The sequence below is a fragment of the Tenrec ecaudatus genome, chromosome 5 (assembly GCF_050624435.1).
Source record: "Tenrec ecaudatus isolate mTenEca1 chromosome 5, mTenEca1.hap1, whole genome shotgun sequence".
Classification (NCBI taxonomy): Eukaryota; Metazoa; Chordata; class Mammalia; order Afrosoricida; family Tenrecidae; genus Tenrec; species Tenrec ecaudatus.
The window spans coordinates 106,132,990-106,156,479 of record NC_134534.1 but is presented as its reverse complement, the minus strand read 5'-3'; the positions used below and the strand labels follow the sequence as shown (position 1 = coordinate 106,156,479).

The window sequence follows — 23,490 nt, the reverse complement described above, 5'->3', positions numbered from 1 at the left end:
AAGGACTAAAACACATTAAATGGACAAGAGACAGCCTTTTCAACAAATGGTGCTGGGGAAACTGGATCTCCACCTGCAAGTGAATGAAACAGGACTCATACCTCAAACCATGTACAAAAACAAATTAAAGATAGATCAAATACCTAAATATAAATCACACAATTATAAAGACCATCAGTGAAAAAAAGAGACAAACTTAAGGATCCTAATACAAGGCATAAACACACTATCAAACATAATGAAAATATTCACATTATGGAAGACAAAATAAAGAGCTGGGACTTACTAAAAATACAACATTTATGCACAACAAAAGATTTTATCAGAAGAATCAACAAACATCCTCCCAGAGGGGTTACAAGGAAGGGATGATTCAACCAGGGTACAGTATAGCACTGACGAAACACACATCAATCCTCTGGTTTCTAAATGCTTCCTCCTCTGACCCCATGACCTAGTTCTACCTTACAAATCTGGCTAAACCGGAGAACACACATTGGTACAGATAAGAGCTCTGGACACATGGAATTCAGGACAGATAACAAAATCTCAGGAATAGTAGTGGGAGTAGCGATATCAAGAGGGGAGGGGGGCAGTGGAGGGGGAAGGAGAAAGGGGGAGGAGGAACTTTCACAAGGTTGGATATATAACCCCTCCCCACCTCCCACCAAGGGGACAACGAATAGAAAGGTAGGTGAAAGGAGACAATGGATAGTGTAAGACACGAACTAACAATAATATATAATTGATCAAGAATTTACGAGGGTGAGAGGGTGGGAGAAGGAGGGGGGAAAGATGAGTTGACACCAAGGATTCAAGTAGAAAGAAATTGTTTTGGAAATGTTGATGGCAACATAGGTACAGTGTGCTTAATACTATTGAATGATGGATTGTTAAAAGATTTGTAAGAGCCTCCCCACCCTGATAAAATGATTAAAGAAAAAGGTAACAGAGAACCACAGATTGGGAAAATTATTCGATAATAATACATCAGATAAGGGCTAATTTCTAAAATATATAGAAAACTATATCTTAACAAGAAAAATAAATATAATCCAATTAAAAATGAGCACAAAACATGAATAGGCAATTTACCAAAGATGACATATAGATGGCGAACTACTTACTATTGGAAGAAAAGTTCACAATCATTAGCAATAAGAGAAATACAAATTAAAGTTAACAATAGACTATTACCTTACACCAACACTTTTGGCAAAAATTCAGTGAAACAAAACATGATAAATGCTGGAGAGGACGTGGAGCGAAGAACATGATAAATGCTGGAGAGGACGTGGAGAGAAGAACATGATAAATGCTGGAGAGGACGTGGAGAGAAGAACATTATAAATGCTGGGACGTGGAGAGAAGAACATGATAAATGCTGGAGAGGACGTGGAGCGAAGAACATGATAAATGCTGGAGAGGACGTGGAGCGAAGAACATGATAAATGCTGGAGAGGACGTGGAGCGAAGAACATGATAAATGCTGGAGAGGACGTGGAGCGAAGAACATGATAAATGCTGGAGAGGACGTGGAGAGAAGAACATGATAAATGCTGGAGAGGACGTGGAGAGAAGAACATGATAAATGCTGGGACGTGGAGAGATAGAACATGATAAATGCTGGAGAGGACGTGGAGCGAAGAACATGATAAATGCTGGAGAGGACGTGGAGCGAAGAACATGATAAATGCTGGAGAGGACGTGGAGAGAAGAACATGATAAATGCTGGGACGTGGAGAGATAGAACATAACGCTGGTGGGACTGTAGAACTGCGCAAACACTTGGAAATCAGTACGGCACTTACTTAAGCAAATGCAAATTTAAGTACCTTATGATCCAGCAATCTCTCTACTCGGTGGACACACTGAAGAAATCAAGAATACAAAACGAACAGACATATGTATGCCTATCTTTATTACAGCAATTTCCATAATAGCAAAAGCATGGAAATAACTCCAAACCCTGATTACAGAAGAATTGATAAGCATACTCTGGGCACATACATACAAACGAATATTATGCATCAATTTTTAAAAAAGATGACAAATCTCTTAAACCTTGCAAAACATGGAGAACATTATGCTTAGCAAACTCAGTCAATCTTACAAAGAGAAATATTTAATAATATTTTCTTCATTCTTGTAACATCATTTCTTCCTCATTTCTCCTCAACCTACTATTCCATAACCCTGCAGAACTATTAACCAGTTACTATCTCTATCGAATCCACCACTTGTTTGTCAGTTTGTAATACTGGAGTAGCTTGTGTGTTGCTGGAAGCTATGTCACTGGTATTTCAAATACCAGCAGAGTCACCCAAAGTGAGCAGGTTTCAGGAGGGTTTCCAGACTAAGACCAGACTACAAAGAAGGAAGCAGCTGTCCACGTCAGAGGAAACAGCCACGGAAAACCTTATGCAAATGCTAAAGCACTGCCAGATACTGAAGGCCTAATGAATGGAAGCACGACAGGGTCAGAGATCGCGCCGGGAGGCGGATCCCTCCAGTTGGAAGGCTTTCCAAAGGTGGGCACTGAGGAGGCGCTGTCTTCATGGTGCTGGGCCTACAGTAAAGGCTGGGGGATAAAGTCTCTGACACCTTCTGCTGAAGCACGACTCAAAATGAGAAGAAACAGCTGCAAAAATCTAATCATCGAATTTGGAATGGGCCAAGTGCATGTCTGAAAATCAGAAGCCATCAAAAGTGAAATGAAACACGTAAAGAATGCTATCACAGGCATTAAGGACCTGAAATGAACTGGTAATGGCTGTTTTGAATCAGATGGTTTACTACACTGGAAATGACATAATCAAGACATAATAAGCATTCATTGTTAAAAGGGACATTTCAAGATCTATCTGAAGTACAACACTGTCTGTTAGAATTATATCTACCCACATTCAAGGAAATCCAATTTATACAATGTTTATTCAAATTTATGCACCAACTACAAAAGCTAGTGAAGAAGTTAAAGAATTTTACCAACATCTTCAGCCAGAAACCCATCAAACATGCAATCAAGATGCATTGATAACTCATGGTGATTGAAATGCAAAAGTTGGAAACAAAGAGGAAGTAACAATAGTTAGAAAATAAAGTCACGGTGATAGAAATGAAGCTGGAGATCACATGATATCATTTTACAAGACCAATGATTTATTCATAGCAAATACCATTTCAATAACACAAATAGTGACTACATATATGGCCTTCTCCATATGGAATATACAGAAATCAAACTGATTATATCTATGAGAAGAGATAATAGAGAATTCCATTTTAGCAGCTAAAACAAGGCCAGCAGTTGACTATGGAAAATCCATCAATAATTTATATGTAAGATCATGTGGATACTGAAGAAAATTACCACAAGTCCATGAGGGCTGAAATACAACCTCATTTCTAGAACATTTGAAGAAGAGATGTGAAGCATTGAACACTAATGACAGAAGAGCTGGTGGACTGTGGGAAGACATTAAGGACACGATACATAATGAGAGGAGAAGGTCATTAGATAAGGAAAGATGTCAGAAGAGACCCTTACACTGGCTCTTAGGTATAGAGTAACTTAGGCAAATGGAAAAAATGAAGACATCAAAGAGCTGAACAGAAAATTTCAAAGGGCAGCTAGAGAAGCTAATGTAAAATATTATAATGAAATGTGAAAAGACCTAGAGTAAGAAAACCAAAAAGGATGAATATGTTCAACAAGTCTTAAATTGAAAGAACTAAAAAAAAAAATCCAAGCCTTTGGTTGCAAGACTGAAAGATTCCATGGGTCAAATATTGAACGATGCAAGAAGCATCAAAAAACAAGTTAAAAGAATACACAGAGTCACTGTACCAAAAAGAACGAATCCACATCCAACTATTTCAAGAGGTGTCAAATGAGCAAGGACTAACCGTCCTGGAAGAAGATGTTCAAGCTGCACTGAAAGCATTAGCTAAAATAAGTCTCCAGGAATTGAAAGAATACCAACTGAACTGTTTCAACAAGGTGATCAAGGACTGGAAGCTACTCAGTCAACTAACTGGAAGACAATCCATATGTACCCATTATAAAGAAAGGTGACCCAACAGAATGCTCAAATTATAGAACAATACCATTAATATCACATGTAAGCAAAATTTTGCTGAAGAGCTTCCAGAGGCTCAGGCCAGATTCAGAAGAGGATGTGAAACAGAAACGAGGGATATCAATGTTGATGTCAGATGGATTTTAGCTGAAAGCAGTGAATAGCAGAAAGGTGTTGACTTGGGGTTTACTGACAATGCGAAGGCATTTGACTGTGTGGATCCTGACAAACTATGGGCAGCCTGGAGAAGAAGGGGAACTCCGGAGCACTTCACTGTGCTCACGTGGAACCTGCATAGATCAAGGCAACCGTACAAACCAAAGAAATACTGCACTGTTTAAAATCAGGTCAGATATGCATCAGAGGAGTATCCTGTTATAATTCTTATTCAATCTGTGTACTGAGCATAATCACAGAAACTAGATTATATGAAGATTGGATTGGAGGAAGGTTTACTAACCTGTGATATGCAAATGACACATTCTTACTTACTCAACATGAAGAGGACTTGAAGCACTTACTGATGAAGATCAAGGATTGTGGCTTTCAGTGTGGATTACAACTCAAAAGAAAGGCAACTGAAGTTCTGAAGGATTTTGTCTTGTTTGAATCCACAGTGTTCACGGTAGCAGCAGTCAAGAAATCAAACAATACATTTCATTGGCTAAATCTACTGCACAAGACCTCTTTCAACCGGTAATGTATAGGGGCAGTGAAAAAGAGGAGACTTTTCAACAAGATGGATTGGCACAGTGGTTGCAGTGGGTCAAGCACAGGACCAATTGAGAGGATGGCATAAGACTGGGCAGTGCTTTGCTCTCTTGTACACAGGGACACAGAGTCTGAACTGACTTGAGGACACCTAGTAACAAAAGACCTTATCCGATATTTCACTTCTAAGGCAATAATAAAAATCTATCCAATTATCTTGTACTATTTTAACACTCTGTCTGGCAGTAACGATTGCTGAGGTGCTAACTGAGAGCAACATGACTGTGATAGTTAAGGTTGTACGGTAACTTGGTTGGAGTCTGGTTTTACATGGTTTGGCAGTTATGTAATGATGTAGTCTTCCTACATTTTAGCATAATGATGATGTCTTTAATACTTAAGGTTAAAAAAAATAGTTAAGGTTTATTGTGCCAACCTGGCCGATAAACACATGTGGGGTTAATTGCAGAGCGGAGAGATAAATGGTTTGGTGAGCCTCACCTTTCCTGTTCTCTGGTCTCTCGTTCTCTGAAGGCCAGACCAGAGTGCTAGTTCTTTGGCTCATTTTCTGCATGACATCCCTGAGGAGAAGCCACATGGACCTACCCTGATGCAGCCCTGGGTGCTGGAGCAGCCATGTGGAGACCCCTGCCAGCACTGAGATGCTTACACGATCACTGATTCAGCTTTCTTCCTGCATTCGGCATGATTGCTTGTGTTTTGCGAGTTTGAGGAGGACTTTGTAGATTGGTGTTGGACATATGGGCTAATGTCAGACTTATGGGCTTGGACTGAACTGGGTTGGGATGCTTTCTTACTGTACACTTACCTTTATATAAAACTCTCTTATATACCTATGAGTTTCAGTGGATTTGTTTCTCTAGTCTACCCAGACTAACACAACGTCCTATGACTACCTGGCCCTTGGAACCTAACCATATCGGTATACGTGAGTAAGTGAATATCCAAAAGACTTGAAAGCAAAGAATTAAGAAAAACATTTGCACATCAATGTTCACTGAAACAATTTTCACAATATTTAAAAGGTGGATGCAACCTAAATGCCTACCAACAGAGGAATGTATAAGCAAAATATGGTACATACATACAATGGAATACTCTTTAAGAGTGAAATCTCAATACATTCTTCAGTATAAGTAGAGCTGGAAGACAGTATGCTGAGTTAATTAAATCAACCACAAAAGGACAAATATTGTATTCCCTCATTTACATAAAAAGATGAGAAATGGCAATATATACAAGGAGGTACCCCCCCACAAACAGAAAAAGCTCTGCCCAAGTAAGTACACATTTTCCCACTAGGCGAGTATCAAGCAACTCACTCTGAATTAGTGCATCTGGTGGTGTTGCCTGGCAAGGTTCTCTCTGGTCACCGTGAATTTTTTTCATAAAAAGTTTTGCTTGAACCTCGTTTTTTTGTGACAGACAATTTAAGAGAACAGAATGCAGCTATAAAATTTTTGTTTCCTGCTCGGGCTGGGAAAATGCTGCAGAAACTATTGTGATATTGAACACAGCTTACAAGGATGACGCTATGGGGAAAAAGGCAAGTGTACAAGTGATTTTCTCCTTTCTAAAAGGATAAAATGTTGATTGAAGACTAACCTCTTTCTGCATGTCAGTCAACTTCCCAAATGGACAAAAATGTCGACTTGCAGTACATTTGGAGTTCGTTCAACCAGGTCAGACTGTTAATCAAGCCTTCTCTATTTAGAGTTCTTAAAAGATTGCCTAACAATGTGCAATAAAAAAGGCCTGATTTTTGGCAGATGGGGGACTGGTTTCACCACGACCACAATGCACCTGCTCACGCAGCCATCTCAAAGTACAATTTTTTGGCAAAAAAACAGCATGCCTCTCTTACCCCATGCACGCACCTTACTCACCTGACCTCACTCCATGAGACTTCTTTTTGTTTTGTGAATGAAGAGGGACATGAAAAGACAGAGATCTGACAAAGTAGAAAAGGTGAAGAAAAAAAAAGAGAGAGGTGCTGTCGATCACCCAAACAGATGAGTCTGAAAAATGTTTCCAAGAATGGAATTACAGAAAGTGTAATGGAGTACTTTGATGGTGAAAAGGTTGTTTTATAAAAATGTGTAACACATAGCTTTGAAAAATCAATTGCTTTTTGGGGGGGTACCAGTGAACCAGTTATTAGTGGTTTCCATGGGTGAGAATTAAATGAAATAAAGGGGGGGGGTCTAAAAGCAGTGGGAATATTGCTTTGATTAAAGATAGGACTAAAGAGCTAATTATTGTCAATAAGTTGTAAAAAGTTGAACTGGTATGTTTATAAATAACTTACCTGAGATGAGTTCATTTTCTAAGAAGTGTGTAGAGAATTGTGAAGGATAACCTGGTAGGTGGAAGAAGTAACAAAAGAGGAATGTAGCCATGAGAAGTCTGGTCAACTCCTATATTCACCTCCCTAAATGTCTCATCACACCTGCTGGGAAAGGTTTCCCTTTTGGGAAATTGCTCCTTGCCCTTGAGAATATGTACAAGTCCATATTATTCTGTATGGAACACTGGTGGTAATGTAGGGTAGGTGTTGGACTACTATTGCAAGGTTCAAATCCACCAGCTGTTGCACAGGAGAAAGAGGAGTTTGCCTGCACCCACACAAACTCGGAGACCACAGGAGGCAGTTCTAATTGGTTGTATGGCGTCAATATGAGTCAGAATCGACTACAGCAGTGGGTTTTGCTTTTAATTATGTGATCATGTGGGTTTAATCTTTCAGATTGTAATTTCATAAATTAATTTCCCCTGTTGATTTAGTAATTTATGTCCATTCTAATTAACAAAACATTACAATTTGAAAGTTGAGTTAGAGAATCAACGGAAAACTTTTAAAAATGGCTTTCTTGTTGAAATTACAGTAGCTTTTAACCTCTATTTGAACTTGATTGCATTTTCTCAAAAAGACTTTTTGACAAGACATCTTACATGACTTACCTGTCTTAACATGAATAGCACAATGTTTTGCTCCTAGCTCTGTCCTGGATGACCCTGGACGAGTCAGTCATCTCAGACTCTGTATTTTTAAGCTTTCAAAATCAGAAAGAAATCCTTTCCTATCATTTCATTTTGTGATTCTGTATGTTCAGGTCAGTGGGAACCCGGAATATTGTAGATGTCACTGGTGGGGTTGGAAATGGTATGAGTGATTCAGAACCTAGGAAAGAACAAACAAGACTCTTTAGGTTTTCTTTAGCTCTGGTTGGTTATATCTTTCCTAGAAACCATGCATAAGAAACTCTCTAGTAAAGTCGCTTTTTCTGTGCACCCAAACAGCCACCTATCCCTCCCAGTCCCAAGTGACCACCTTCTGCAAACTGGTCGACAACACCCACTGTCACGTGCCCTGCAATGGTCTCTAGACGTGGCAATGTCACCACAATTCAGAGAGAAAGGGACCTAAGACTCCTCTGCTAAATCATCTGAAGGACCCCAGAATGCCTCTGTTGTTGTGAGGTGCTGTGGAATCATTTCTGACCCACACAACCGTACATACAACAGAACGAGACACTGCCCGGTCCTGTACCATCCTCACAATTATCATTATGTTTGAGCCCAGGGTTGCTGCCACTGTGTTGAACCAGCTCGCTTAAAGTCGTCTTCTTTTTTCCTGTCTCCCTACTTTACCAAGCACGAGTCCTATTCCAGGGACTCACCGAGAAGCAGCCTGGCTATACTTCTTCTAAGAAAGTATTCCCTGGGGGCCACTAAATTAAATAATAATTCTAAATTTTTCTGAGAAAGATTATATATAGGCATAACTTACAGACAGCAAAAGTTGAAGACCCCACAGAACTGCGAGACCCTTTTATCACCACTTTCATTTTAATATAGTTTTGGAAGTTTTAGCTAGAACCATAAGGCATCAAAAAGAAATGACAAGTATCCATATAGGCACAGAAGAAATAAAACTCTCTTTGCTTTCCAATAACATGATTCTATATATAGAAGACCCTAAAAATTCAGGCTATAAGATTAACAGAGAGAAGTCAGTTGGATTCTTGTATATTAAGGATAATACCAGAAAAGGCAATAAAAGAAAATAAAATTTATAGTAATTACATAAAAGATAAAATATTTAGAAATAAATCTTACCAGAGAAACAAGGAGTTCATACAAAGAAAACTACAAAATAGTCCTTCAAGATACTGCAAGGAACTTACACAAACAGAACTGGTTACCATGTTACTGGACAGGCAGACTAAACATTGTGAAAATGTCAATATTACCAAAAATACTTTACGAATTCAATGCAATTCCGATTCAAATCCCACCACAAATTTTCAAGGAAATGATAAAACTAATCACCAACTTTATATAGAAAAGAAAGCTAGAATAAATAAAACACTATGAAAAAATTTTTAAAAAGTAGGAAGCCTTTCACTCCCAGATCTTAAAACCTCCAAATAGCAACAGTAATTAAAACAAGCTGGTATTGGAACAAAGATAGATATGAGAACCAATGGATTAAAAATGAGAACCCTGAAATAGGTATCTAATTTTTGATAAAGAAAACACATTAAAAAGGCAAGAGACAGCCTTTTCAACAATTGGTGAAATGTGGGAAAAACTGGATCTTCATCTGCAAGAGAATAAAACAAGATCCATACATGTACAAAAACAAGCTAAAGACAGATCAAATTCCTAAATATAAATCATACAATTATAAAGATGAAAATGGAAAAAATGAGAAAAATGTAAGGACTCTAATACAAGGTATAAACAAATAAAAAATTCCACACTATAAAAACAAAATAAAGAACTGGGACTTACTAAAAATGTGACATTTATGCAAAACAAAAAATGTCATCACGATCATCACCACAAAACCCACATAGTGGGAAAAATATTCAATAATAATACACAGAAAAAGGGCTTATCTCCAAAATCTATAGAAAATGATAATATCTTAAGAAAAGCACCAATAATGCAATTTTTAAAAAGGGCACAAGACAAGAATTGACCAAAGACCACATACAAGTGGCCAACAACCATAAGAAGAAATGCTCACAATCATTAGCAATAAGAGCAATGCAAATTAAAATAACAATGGGATATCATCTCACACGGACACTTTTGGTATTTTAATAAACAGAACATAATATGCCAAAGAGGATGTGGAGAGATAGGACGGCTTTTACATTGCTAGTGAGACTGTAGAATTGTAGAACCATCATGAAAATCAGTATGGCAGTTCCTTAAACAAATGCAAATCCATGTACCTTATCATCCAGCAATCTTTCTACTAAGTATATACCCAAAGAAATTAAGTATATAACACAAACAGACTTATGTACACCTATATTTATTGAAGCAATTTCCACAACAGCAGAAACATGGAAACAATCAAAAACACAGAAAAATGGATAAATAAGCTCTGGTACATTTATTCTATGGAATATTATGCATCAATAAAATACAATAACTCTATTAAACACTGCAAAACATGGACAAAACTAGAGAGCATTATGTTTAGCAAACTCAATCTTAGAAAGATAAACATTTCATACCACCACCACCATTGCTATAAGGAAAAACAAAGAAGAAATGTGTTTTATACAAAACACAAAATATAAAATAGACAAAACTTTGAAGAGAATGAAGAGGCCAGGGATGGGAGTGGGAACAGGAAGAGGGGAGGAATGATGGAGGGGGGTGGGGAAAAATGGGGGGTATAACATGAAAAAATTAATAAAATAAAAATTGCTTCACAAACAAAAAACTTTCCAGATTCCTTACCCATCAGACCTAAATAATGGTCTGAGTGACTAAAAAAAGGAGGAAAAGTAAAATTGAAGAGGAAAAGGAACTTGGAGTCTTTAATGATATATAATGATATTCATTTCAACTATTAAAAAAAATAGAACTTGGAAACCCCACATCCTGGAGCAAACAGGAATAGTTGAGGAAACCACACTATCTAAGGTATCTCTAAAACTGTTTTGCATGAAGCCTGGGACCCAGCTGTATGCCTCATGCAGAGAGAGGAATGGGCTGCCCACCAAGGGCCACACATCATCAACAACTCCTAAGTTCTGCCCTGGGAAATCAGATCCCTTGAAAGCAGGATCCATATTGGAAAACAACTGTGAACCTATACTATTAACAGGTAGCCCTCTGTATATGAAGAAAATCCCACCATTCCAACATATGGCTATCTATAACTTCACTGATGTACCCTGGGGAGATAAAAACCCCGAATCCCCATAGCTTCAGGGAGACAAGAGTGAAGTATAGCTTTATCTCACGAGCTGGCTTCTTCTCTACTAAAACTTTGCTTATGTAGCAACTCTGTGCCTGCTAGTCATTCTTGGTCAGCAAAAGGCAAGAGCTTTCCTTTGTCGGCTCCAGCAACAGCTTTGACAGCTCCACCAGCACACATTGGTCTCAACCTCAGACTTGAGATTACCTAGGAAGAGGAGTTGTCTGATCATGCTGGACTGATGAAGCAGCAGCTGGGATATTTCTCCTGTGTGCCTCCACTCGGTAAGGTTTCTCCCTCTTCTGTACCTCGTGGTAAAATTTAGTTCTACTTTCCACCCAAACAAACTTTCTTTCTTTGATTTTCTTGGGTACACCTTTCTTGTGTACACAAGTACACCTGTAGGAGTTAACCCAAGATCGAGATGGCTTTAATAGATATGTGGACACCCACTGAAAGGTCTCTGGACCCCAGTGAGGCAGGGAAGAGCTATACTGAAACACAGCTCACCTAGGCCAACTCAACCAGGAATCCTGCAAGTGGGTGCTCTCCTGCTGTTGGGATTGGAATCTCCACTTAAAGGTCTTGGGACCCCAGGGAACAGAAGAGCTCCTGACCCAGGGTCACTCATAGGTCTCTGGACCTCAAAGAATGGAAGAACCCAGAAGGGCTCCAGAAATGCCAAATTATTTCTCTTCTCTTTGATGGGGGAAATTCAATCTTACTCTGATTACAAGCTTGGCAAGTTCTTTTTCAATTCACACTTTTGCAAGGTTTATGTTTGATTGTGGGGAGCCCCAGTGTTTACATTTTGTTGATGGCTTGATTAACTGCAAGAGTATCTCCTCCTTGGAGTTCCTATTAGAGTGTGTGTATGTGTTTATTAGTGTCTTAAAAAGTCTGAAATACTCCCCACCAAAGTAAACCAAACCTGAGATGTGCAAACCCCATGGACAAGGAGATGGGTCCAATTCAAGAACAGTTAGTTCAGGTAGCATGACCCTGCTGGATACTCACTTTCAAGAAAGGATCAAGGAAGATAAGCACAGTGTGGTAAAGAAAGTAGATAGTATCTGGCTATCAATCAGAATAATGTCTGGGGACTTAAAGGCTTGTATTCAAATAAACAGCCATCTAAGAGAGGAGTCAACTAAGTCTACATAGAAGTAGCGCACTAGCTTGTGTGATCCAAAAATGACAATCACAAATTTTGAATATGGCAGAGCTAAAATTATGAATACCCAATTTGTAGAAGGCTATGGAGAAAGCAGTAGGAGGCCAACACTCATTTGCAAAAGTAACTAGTCAGACTGAGCCACTGGTAAATCCCCTCTAGCCACAGCTTTACTATCAGGCAGACATCATTGTAATCTTGATATGCTAAATCAAACTTGATACTTGGCCAGATGACCTCCCTGTATAGAGTCTACCTGAATTGGTTCTGGGTGCAAGCACCTCTTCTTCCATGACAGACATTTCTTCCCTGACTTTTTGAATGTTGATGGTGATATTTTCTTTCTTACTCATTATTTGTTTTTGACTATATTATTATTTGATCCTTACCACCTTATTTCAATTTTGTTTTTTAATTGTTTCTGTTGGGTTTCTCAGTTTGTGAATCACAGGGTAGATGCATAGTGATAACTGGTACAGGGTTGGTACAGAAATGCACTGGTGGGTGAAAGGGAGGGAAAGTGGACATTAAGAATAAAAATTGGAAGATGGGAGGGGTGAGGGAGTACTGGCAATTTAACCATGGGGGGATGTTCTAAAATGGATATGGTAATGATTGTACAATTCTCCTTGATATGACTAACGATTGAATTGTATTATATGTAAATTATGTACCAATAAAACTGCTATAAAAATTATAGTATGAAGAAGGCCAGGAATATTCAATTAGTTAAAAACCTTTGCTTGATTTGATCACAGTTTTTGTTTGCTTGCAACTAGACCGTTAATAAAAGCTTTAATATCAAACAGAATACATTAAGACAAAAACTTGAGTTTCTCGCTGATAAAGATAGCAACCTTTTTCTTGGTTACTAAGTTGAGGATAAAGAAGCAAGACAATGAAGGGAGGTGATGGTAAGAAAAATCATCAGCGGCAGTTTTTCCAGAAAACTGTGGGAAGTAAAATCACCTCCACTTCAGAAACACTAGTGTAAGATCTTAAACCACTCTTGGAATGCATTACAATTGTGCTTGCCATTAATAAGCCACTAGCCACTTGAAATGTGGCTTGTACCATACATTGAAATACTATTTCAGATGTAATGAGTTAAACATATGCTTAATTTCCTATTTATTTTTCTTTTTTTAGCTATTAGGAAATTTAATATTACATAAGTGGCTCACTTCATCTTTCTACATATTTGTTTTATTGGGCTAGAATATTAGATTGTGCTTTCACAGGTACAGAGAGCCTGGATAGTGCCCAAAAGCCCAGAAGCTTCCATTTGACCCATGGCCTCTTGAGAAATCATAAAATACACAAATATATTTGCCACATAGCGATATTCTGTCTACATTTTCTTCAGACACCTGGGGATTTGGTGACCTGAGGCTGCTATGCGCTGGAATAGACTAGACGGCAGTGAGTTTTGGGTTTCAAGTGCCGTGAATGCTGTAAAATTGAGCTGTAGGCTGGTAAAATGTTGGAAATAGCCTGATTTTTAGGAAACGAGACACCGCTCCTCTATCACTCTTCAGGCGAGTCTACCCACATGCAGAGACAGTTACCCATGCTATACCATCCTTCAAGGCAAAATTTCATTTATTTGTAGTTAGCAATAAATATTTCACAATATATAATTACATGTTGTTTTGTGATTAATCACTCTTTAATTATGCTCCATTTTTAACAATGAAAATACATCCTGCATTTCAGCTATTTACATTATGATTCCTAACAGTAGCAAAATTAGTTATGATGTAACAACAAAAATGTTATGGCTGGAGGTCACCACATGAGGAACTGTATTAAAGGGTCTCCGCATTAGGCAGGCTGAGAACCACTGCTATAAAAGGTTTCCAAGACTTTGTAAATCTATGGGAGCGGAGAGCTTAATCTTTCTCCTGCAGAGTGAACCTCGGAACTCGGAACTTGCGGTTACCAGTCCACAATGCGATCCTGCAGCGCCACAGGGGCTCGTTCTAGTAACCTTGGCTAGATTATTTCACACACGAGCCCATATTCTTCTTTTAAAAAATAACTATGTGGTTATACCAGAAATAACGGGGTTGTGAGGCAATGGAATACTAAATGAAAAGAATCAAGTGCCCTCCCAATAAAATGGGAGCCAGCATTTACATATTGATTGTGAACTGGCACTTGATGAAAGGTGATAACTCATTTCTCAGAATGCTGCCAAGAAAACATTTTTAAGTAATACACCTTTTTTTTTTTTCTAGATGAGAAACCTGACTCTTACCCAAATGCAGAGCTGTGATCTGCTCGAGTCTCTCCGGATCCAGATGCCGGGCTCTCGGCATAGACGCACTGGGGTTTTTCCACACTCCCCTGGCCGCCCGCGCGCTGTCGCGAGGTGGGCTGCAGGCCGGGCCCTGCCGCCACGTCTCGCCGCGCCTCGGCCGCACCGGGCACCTGCCCCCGGCACACCTGTGGGTCCCGCCCGCTCCTGCTCTCGCCGCCGGGGCGAAGGCAGCGGCGGGTCCCGCCTGCGGGGTTTCCGAGACGTTCTGCGCCCGCCCGGGAGCAAGAGCTAGGTGCCCTGCAGGTTGACAGGTCCCGCCGCGCTTCTCCTCCCGCGGCGCACAGGAAGTGGCCCTCCTCCGACGCCCGTCGCCCGAGAGGGCGGAAGCAGAGCTGCGGCGGCGGCGAAGGGGCTGGGCCGCACATGCGTAGAGGGACCGAAGTCAAACCAGCCCCGACATTCAAGACTACGATTCCCATGAATCATTGCGCATCGTCGCGATACCTTCCCCGCACCCCCGCCCTCAAGGCATTAGTAAATTAGAAGATAATCTATTAGTCTAGCCAAACGGCTTAATGCTTGGAGCCCATGTCCCGCTAGGGCTTCCCAGGTAATATAGGTCAGACTGTTATCACATAATAACTAACGCATCGCTTTCTGGTTGGAGAAAGCAAGAGACGCAGAAGACATTTCAGAGCGACTTGTTAAACATTGAGTATTAAAAATACTAAGGAAAATGATTGTTACTTTTGTTAATTTTAAGTTTGGATTTATCTCGGTAATATTATTTTTATCCAGAAAACGGAAAGACTTATTTAACTGCATTCTATTTCTCTTTGTATTTGCAATATAAAGTTTATAAATGTAGAAATTTGCACTGTTCCCTACAGCTGTGCCTTTTAAACTCAGAACTACTAAGAGAAGTAAAGATATATATGGATTGCTCTTGTGAATAAGACAGTGAAATACTTGGGAAATTTGAGCCAATTTTTTTTTTAAATCTGTGACCCTCAGAATTTATCTTGGGCGTAGAGTAGGCCTGAAAAAAATAAGTTTTTACATTTGTGTAATACCTGAAAGAACTCATTCACTACTATCGAAGTAAATGCTTACTAATAGCAACCTCCTTGTGGGTTTCCCAGTCTGTAACTTTGCAGGACTAGAAATTAGTCTTTCTCCTGCAGAGCTGCTAGTGGCTTCAAACTGCCGACCACAAGGATTGCAGCTCAACTGGTAACCACAACTCCAGTAGGGTCCAAAGAAGCATTGATATATTTGAATTGTGGTGCAGGAGAAATATATTGAAAGTGCCATGGACTGCTTGGAAGAAGAATGGCCGATGGCAAGGCTTCATCTTACATACTTTGGACACGTCAGGAGAGAGCAGTCCCTGGAAAAGGACATCATGTTTGGTAACGTAGAGGGGCAGTGTAAAAGGGGAAGGCCCTCAAGGAGATGGAGTGACACTGTGGCTGCAAACAATGGGCTCAAGCACAGGAGCAATTGTGAGGATGGTGCAGGACGGGGTAGTGTTTCGTTCGGTTGTGCATAGGGTTATTATGGGTCAGAATAGACTTGATGGCATGTAACAACATTGCTAAAATATTAAAAGATTGACCATGGTATAACAGACATTCTAAGTCTAGGCAGAAGAGAAAGTATGAACCTAGTATGTATCAGAGCTGGCATTTAATATAATGGTAAAAATAAGATAACCTGTTAGGATAAAGGGTTAGGCACTGGGACAAAGTCCGAACATATTCATGGTTAAAAGTCCTGGCGTGGTACAAATGGGACCTAGTTAGCTAATTATACTTAGCTGCTTGACGAAAAATCTTGGATTGCTAACCAAAGAACAGTGGTTCAAACTTACCAGCTGCTCCTCTAAAGAAAGATGAGGCTCTCTGCCCCCTCGATAAGGTTACTCTGAGTGGGAATCTACTCAATGGCAGGGGGTTTAATTTAGTTTAGTTTGAGTAGTTAACCAATAGGTTGAGGTTCTTCCACTCAAGGCACTTAGTAAGAAAATTTAAAAAATGATAAAATCCAAAAAATAACCATTGAAAACTTTATGGGGCACACTAATGTTTTGACACATGAAGTCTTCAGGAGTCCCAATTTATTCGGAGGACAATTGGAGTCTATGACTTACATTATAAGCTATAAATATTTAAATGGAAATATCTAAATTGTTAAATAAATGTATTTAAAATATAAAACCTCAGGTAATTCCCTAGGAGATGTTTACATTTTACCCCTAGATAATAATTGGGGCCAGGAGCCTAACCTCCACCCAACCTGCTATGTGCTGCTGTGTGGTGAATGGAGTGGAGGCAGGCCTCACAGATTGGTGACAATCTCTGCCCAAGCCTCAAAAACTCCCAGGTCTGGGGGAGACCCCTCCATCACAGATGCAGGGCTGTAGGAATCACTGGTTTGCAGGGCAGTGGGAGAAGGGAGCTCATTTGATTCCAGATGGTTTCATGAATTTGTCTTAAAAACTTGAGCTTTTTTTTTTTTTTGCAAAAAATGGACTCTACTATCATATTGAGAGCCCTGGTGGTGGTGTGGTTACACGTTGCACTGCTGACCACCGGGTCCACAGTTTAAAACCAGTTTATCCTCGGAGAGAGACAAGGCTTTCTATTTCCATAACCAGTGACCGTCTCAGAAACCCACAGAGACACCTCGAGTTCTACCCTGTCCTACAGATTTGCCATCAGCTCACATCAACAGGATGGCAATGTATTTGGTTGGTTGCTCAGTGTAATAACTGAAAGCTAGCACTCTTTTGAGTCACTTGATAAATAGGGTGAATTAACACACCCACATGAGGGATATGCTGCCTCCAAATCCAAAGAGGCCTACCAGGAGTTTTGCCTCCTGTTTAGTTATGGGATGCGCAGACACAATAATTTACCCTTCACTTTGGTAGTAATCAGAACCCATAAGGTTAGCAGTTCAAAATCACCAGCCACTCTTCCACGGGAGAAAAGCAGGGCTTTCTACTCCTGTGAAGAGTTAAAGTCTTGGAAAATCACAGGGGTATTTGTACCTGCCCCATAGGGTCGCTATGAGTGGGAATTGACTCAATGCCAGTGAGGTTTTGTTTTTATTAAAAGATCATTTTATGGGGCTCTTCTAACTCATATAACAAACATGTATTGCCATCATTCTTTTCTAGACATTCACTTTCTATTAAGCCCCTGGTATCAGCCCCTCTTTTTCCCCTCCCCCCACCCTCGTGACCCCTTGATATATTATAAATTAATATTATTCTCATATCTTACACTGATCGCTGTCTCCCTTCTCCCATGGTTTCTGGTGTTTGTCCCCATGGATGTGGGGTAGGGGCGGTTTTGTGTCCATCATTACAATCAATTCCCACTTCCTCCCCTCCCTTCCCCACCTTGCCCCTACCTTCTATTCCCATTCCTGTTCTTGGATTCTGTGTTTCATGAGCTCTTATCTCTTATGTATCTGTACCTCTGTACTTGCTCTGGTCTAGCCTAGAGTGAAAGACAGCACTGGGGTCATGATAGTGGGGGGTGAGGAAGCCTCAAGGAATATTGTATATTTCACTGGTGTTTTACTGCGCCCTGGTTGACTCATCCCTTCTCTGTGACCCCTCTGTGAGATGTCTCATTGTCCACATATGGACTTTGGGTCTCTGCTCAGAACCCCCTCATTCTCAACAATATGTTTTTTTGCTTGTTTTTTAGTAGTAGGAATTTTAGCAGGCTGGACGCCTAAATTTCTTTTTATCTGGTCAATTTCCTATATTCCTACTTGCAGAAGTTTTACCAACAAATATAGTCATTGATTATTTCTTTCTTACTAGGTCCTAACGCATATTGCCAACAATGTTATGCAACATGCAGTATAACAAATTATGGACAGTAAAGATGATTAAGGCCGCTGTGGACTAAATTATGTTATAGTGATCATTAATATGCCATGAAATAGGACACTGTAAGTGTATTCTTGGCTTTGCCAGTGGAAGGAAAAGTGCTCTGGTGATCCTTCAAAACTAGAATTTAGAAAGAGGTGTAGCCAGATCCCAGGTACGAGGATAATTATTAATTTGCTCAAGCAACCACAACTGGAACAGCAGCTGCATTTAGAACACTGGCTGGTTAAGTAAAACCATTTGGGTTTTTTACACAGACCAAATAGAGGTGTTAAATGGGAATATGGTGGAAATCACCACCCCTGCATCCTTCAAGTTCTTGATAGAGACCCTAATTTCCGTAGTCCGTCTAGAAGTGCACTGTTTCATTTGGTTTACTATTTTCCTAGGCAAGGTCAGTTTTATGGCTTCTATTTGTTTTTTCCCCCCTATAACACCTTTTATTCTGCAATTTCTGGGTATTTCTATTATAATTGTACAATGTAGATCTGGGTCAACCACTGCTAGATGGACTCAGGGACCCACTGGTCTGAGTCCAAGATGGACTCCATTAAGAACCTGCTACCACAATAACTGGTGGGCCACAATGGGCCACCGTGGAAATTTTGGGTCTCCTGGGATTACTGTTAATTCAGAGGCAATGCCTAGTTATCCCCTCAAAGGTTTATTATTTCCTTCACCCTTATGAACAGTCACCCACCCACCCCACCCCCATCAAACTTTGTTTTAATGGGTCTCAACTTTCTGTGGAAAATTTTTGGTCAATTGTTTCCATTTTAAAAGTACTGATTTTAAAAACTAATAACTTAAAACTGCCGTACAAAAAAAAAGAAACCTATGGTCCACAAACATTCCTTTCCTTCGGAATGTTTTATGCTGCACTGTTACCCTCAACCAGTCTTTTACTATGAAAGTTAAAAGGACAATTGACACAAACAGTTCTGAGACGATTCATCCACCACTGAATAAGACTGGAGTGTTAGGCATTACGGGAAATATTCATTGAGCCTTCTGGGCAGACTTGGTGACCTTGTCAGCTCTAGCAACCTTTTGTCCACTGCCTTGATGACACCCACAGCAACTGTTTGTCTCATGTCTCAGAGAGCTATATCCCAGGAGGATAGTCAGAGAAGCTCTCCATACACATGGGATTCCAGGTACCATGTCAACAGTGGCACCATCACCAGACTTCAAGAATTGGGAGTCACCTTCCAACTTCTTGCCAGAATGACGATCAATCTTCTCTTGGAGCTCAGCAAATTTGCAAGCAATGTGAGCGGTATGACAATCCAACACAGGTGCGTGTTCAGCACTGATTTGGCCTGGATGGTTCAGGATGATTGCCTGAGCAGTGAAGCCAGCTGCTTCCTTTGGTGGGTCTTTCTGCTGTCACCAGCCGCATTGCTACAGCAAACATCTTTGCCAGAGACATTCTTGACATTGAGGCCTATATTGTCCCAGGCAGAGCTCCCCTCAAAGCCTCACGGTGTGTTTCAACAGACTTCACTTTGTTGGTAACATTGACTAGAGCAAAGGGGACCACCATACCAGGTTTCAGAACCCAGTTTCCACTCTGCTCCCAGGAACAGTGCCGATACTGCCAATTTTGTAGACATCCTGTAGAGGCGGGCACAGGGGCTTGTCAGTTGGGGAAATTGGGAGCAGGATGCAATCGAGAGGTTCAAGCAGTGCAGTACCACTGGCACTGCCATCCTTATGGCTAAACTTCCATCCCTTGAACGAAGACATATTAATACTTGGTTTCAGAATGTTGTCACCATTCCAACCAGAAATCGGCACAAATGCTACTGTGTCAGGGTTGTAGCCAATTTTCTTAATATAGGTGCTAATTTCCTTAACAATTTCCTCATATGTTTTCTGGCTGTAGGGTGGTTCACTTAAATCCATTTTGTTAGCACCAACAATTAACTGTTTCATACCCAATGTGTAAGACAGAAGGGCATCATGCTCATAAGTCTGCCCATTCTTGAAGATACCAGATTCAAATTCACCAACACCAGCAGCAACAATGAGGACAACACTGTCAACCTGTGATGTTCCTATAATCATGTTTTAATGAAGTCTCTGTGTCTGGGGGCATCAATGATGGCGTGTTGTACATGCTGGTCTGAAATGTCCACAGGGATTTATGAATAGTGATCCCATGCTCACACTCATTTTCAGCTCACCAAAGACCCAGGCAGACTTGAAGGAGCACTTCCCCATCTCAGCAGCTTCCTTCTCGAATTTGCGATGGTTCTTTTGTTGATCCCACCACATTTGTAGGTCAGATGACCAGCTGTGGTGGACTTGCCATAATTGACATGTGCAATGATGACAGTGTTGATATGGGTCTTTTCCTTTCCTATTTTGGCTTAGGTTTTTGTGATGGTTTCACTGATATCTGTGTTCTGGTAGCAAACGCATTGTGAAAAACTGAAGAGTCATTCTTATAAAAGAACATAGAACTTTTTGACTGGGAGAAAGATTAATAGGGGAACCAGACTCACCTTTGTTCAGGGGGCTATGGCTCAGTAAATTAGAATGGGAATTGATAGAATGACTGTGAGCCTCTATTTTGAAAATTCAAGTTAGACTGCCAATCATTTGACCTGAAATTCTGTTTTTACAGATATATTTAATAATATAGTGAGTTCCTATCTATTTCACTGCTAGTGCCACCATGCCTAAGTAGTCAGTGCCATAAACCCATATAAGTTAGACTATGTTAATGTTACTTTGACTCTAATGTCCATAACTGTAATCACCCCCACCTTGTCTTTGTTGAGTTAGTGCTGCCGCTTGGCCTCAAACAACATGCGACCCAATCAGCTGCATTGTAAGATGTCTTAACTCAACTAGGGCAGTTCTTACTGTCAAATCTGACTTACATACAATAGCAACTTCAGCAGTCTTCAAGGATGCTGCTATTCTCTTCACCAATTTGTTCTTCACCATTGTAGCAAAGACATGTCCTCTGGACAGTTCGTGTATGAGTCTATGGAACTGCTCTGATAGATCCACTGTAACATGTCAATCTCCCTACGGCTTTGGATAGCCTTTACTGTATTATGCCAAGGAAGATCTGGTACTTCAGACTGGTTTGTTGTAGGCCAGTGTGCAAACTATGCTTCAGTGAACCAACAAAAAATCCCCATGAGATCCTTTTTAACAACTTGAGTTGAAACATTTAAAGAGGAATCTATACTTATGAAACCTCTAACAATAAACAGACAGCTCAATGCTACTTGCACCAGTATCCTGCATTTTTAATAATCTTCCCACACATATTCTACAGGCCTCTGTTTGTATATATTAAAAACATCAAGCAGTTGTTTTGGAGGATAGCACATTCTTCTTGGGTCACAATTTATACTTCAGCTTTTGAGACTTGCTGAAAGTAAAGTTTACTCATAGGGCTAGAAGCAATGAGGTGTTTCCCATGAATGTTCACCATTGGCTTATAAGGTCATCTACCTCCAGGAGATATCCAGGTGCTGGATCCGCAGGTATTGTTGTCTTGATTTCATGAAATGTGAGCAGAATTTAAATATCTAGTGATAATGGATTAGTAGACCAAAATGAAGTAATCTTTTCAGATAGGAGGGGTGGTGCTGTTGTTTAAAGTGAGTCAATTGAATTCACGGACCCAATGTCCCCATCTTCCTGATTATCTGCCCACATAACCCTACCCCAAGTTGAAAGATCCTATTTCTTACCAATCAATGCACTCATTTGAACATCAGATGTCAGTTAAGTTTGAGAAGTCAATTGATGCAATCCAGTCACTCTTACAATAAGGGTCTTGGTTTAGTTTGTAGCAATATCAGTTCTATTACTACAAGAAATAAGGCTTTCTTTCAGGGCCCAATATTTATGGGTTGCTTTAATTGTGATTCCAAAGCCCTGAACTTATCTCTTTCCTTTACCACTTTTTCCAGTGGTTCTCAGCCTTCCTAATGCTGCGACCCTTTAATACAGTTCCTCATGTTGTGGTGATCCCCCAACCAGAAAATTATGTCCATTGCTACTGCATAAATGTAATTTTGCTACTATTAGGATTTGGGCAACCCCTGTGAAAAGGTCGTTTGACACCCCCCCCCCCAAAGGGGTCATGACCCAATTGTATGACCAACCAACCAGCTTCTTTATACTTCCTATCCTGACAAAATTGCAGAACAGTATCAAACACATGGTCACCTAGAGTCAACCTTTTCACTGATACATGATATTTTGCATATTAACATGGATACTACTCACCACTGAAAGCCCCCTCTTCATTAATGGAGATAGAGTTACTAGTGCCTTAAAATTAATCTAACTTGAGAACCAATTTAGAGAACCAATTCTTAGAATTTTGTTTCTCTAGAACCACTCCTGGTATCAAATGTCTTAGGTTAGGTTCTTCAAAGAAGCAAAACCAATGAAACTGATGTGTTGTTGTTGTTGGGTGCCATCAAGTCAGATCTGACCCACCATGACCCTATGGACAACAGAACGAAGGGCTGCCTGGTTCTGAGCATCCTCACAATTGTTCACATGATTGACTCCATTGATACAGCCATTGTGTCAATCCTTGAGGACCTTCCTCTTTGTTGCTGCCACTTCACTTTACCAAACATGATGTTCTTCTCCAGGGACTGGTCTCTCCTGACAATATGTCCAAATATGTAAGATGAAGTCTCGTCATCCTTGCCTCTAAGGAGCACTCTGGCCTTATTTCTTCCAACACAGATAGGTTTGTCCTCTTAGCAGTCCACGATACTTTCAATATTCTTCTCTAGCACCACAATTCAAATGCATCATCCTTATTCAACATCCAACTTTCATATATGATGCAGTGGAGAATACCATGACTTGGGTCAGGTGCACCTTAGTCTTCAAAGTAACATCCTTGTTACCTTGTTACAATACTCTGAAGAAGCCGTGGGCAGCAGATTTACCTAATGCAATACATCTTTTGATTTCTTAACTGCTGCTTCCATGAGCATTGATTGTGGATCCAAGTAAGACAAAATCCTTGACAACTTCAGCCTTTTCTCCATTTATCATGATGTTACCTTCTGGTTCAGTTGTGAGGATTTGGGTCTTCTTTGCATTGAG

At 40.2% G+C, this 23,490-nt stretch overlaps 1 protein-coding gene and 1 pseudogene across 1 annotated transcript in view; both read right to left on the bottom strand.

The window, feature by feature from the left end:
* ZNF510 (zinc finger protein 510) overlaps window positions 1-14,854 on the bottom strand; it is a 40,751-nt gene extending 25,897 nt beyond the window's left edge. The window contains exons 1-3 of the mRNA XM_075549816.1: window positions 14,475-14,854; window positions 7,776-7,995; window positions 7,123-7,173 (exon numbers count right to left, since the gene is read on the bottom strand). Coding sequence (XP_075405931.1) covers window positions 7,123-7,137 — 15 coding nt within the window. The 5' untranslated portion in view covers window positions 7,138-7,173; window positions 7,776-7,995; window positions 14,475-14,854. The remainder of the gene's footprint in view (window positions 1-7,122; window positions 7,174-7,775; window positions 7,996-14,474) is intronic.
* Window positions 14,855-19,386: 4,532 nt separating this feature from the next.
* Window positions 19,387-20,457, bottom strand: LOC142448888 (elongation factor 1-alpha 1 pseudogene; annotated as a pseudogene).
* Window positions 20,458-23,490: the final 3,033 nt, after the last annotated feature.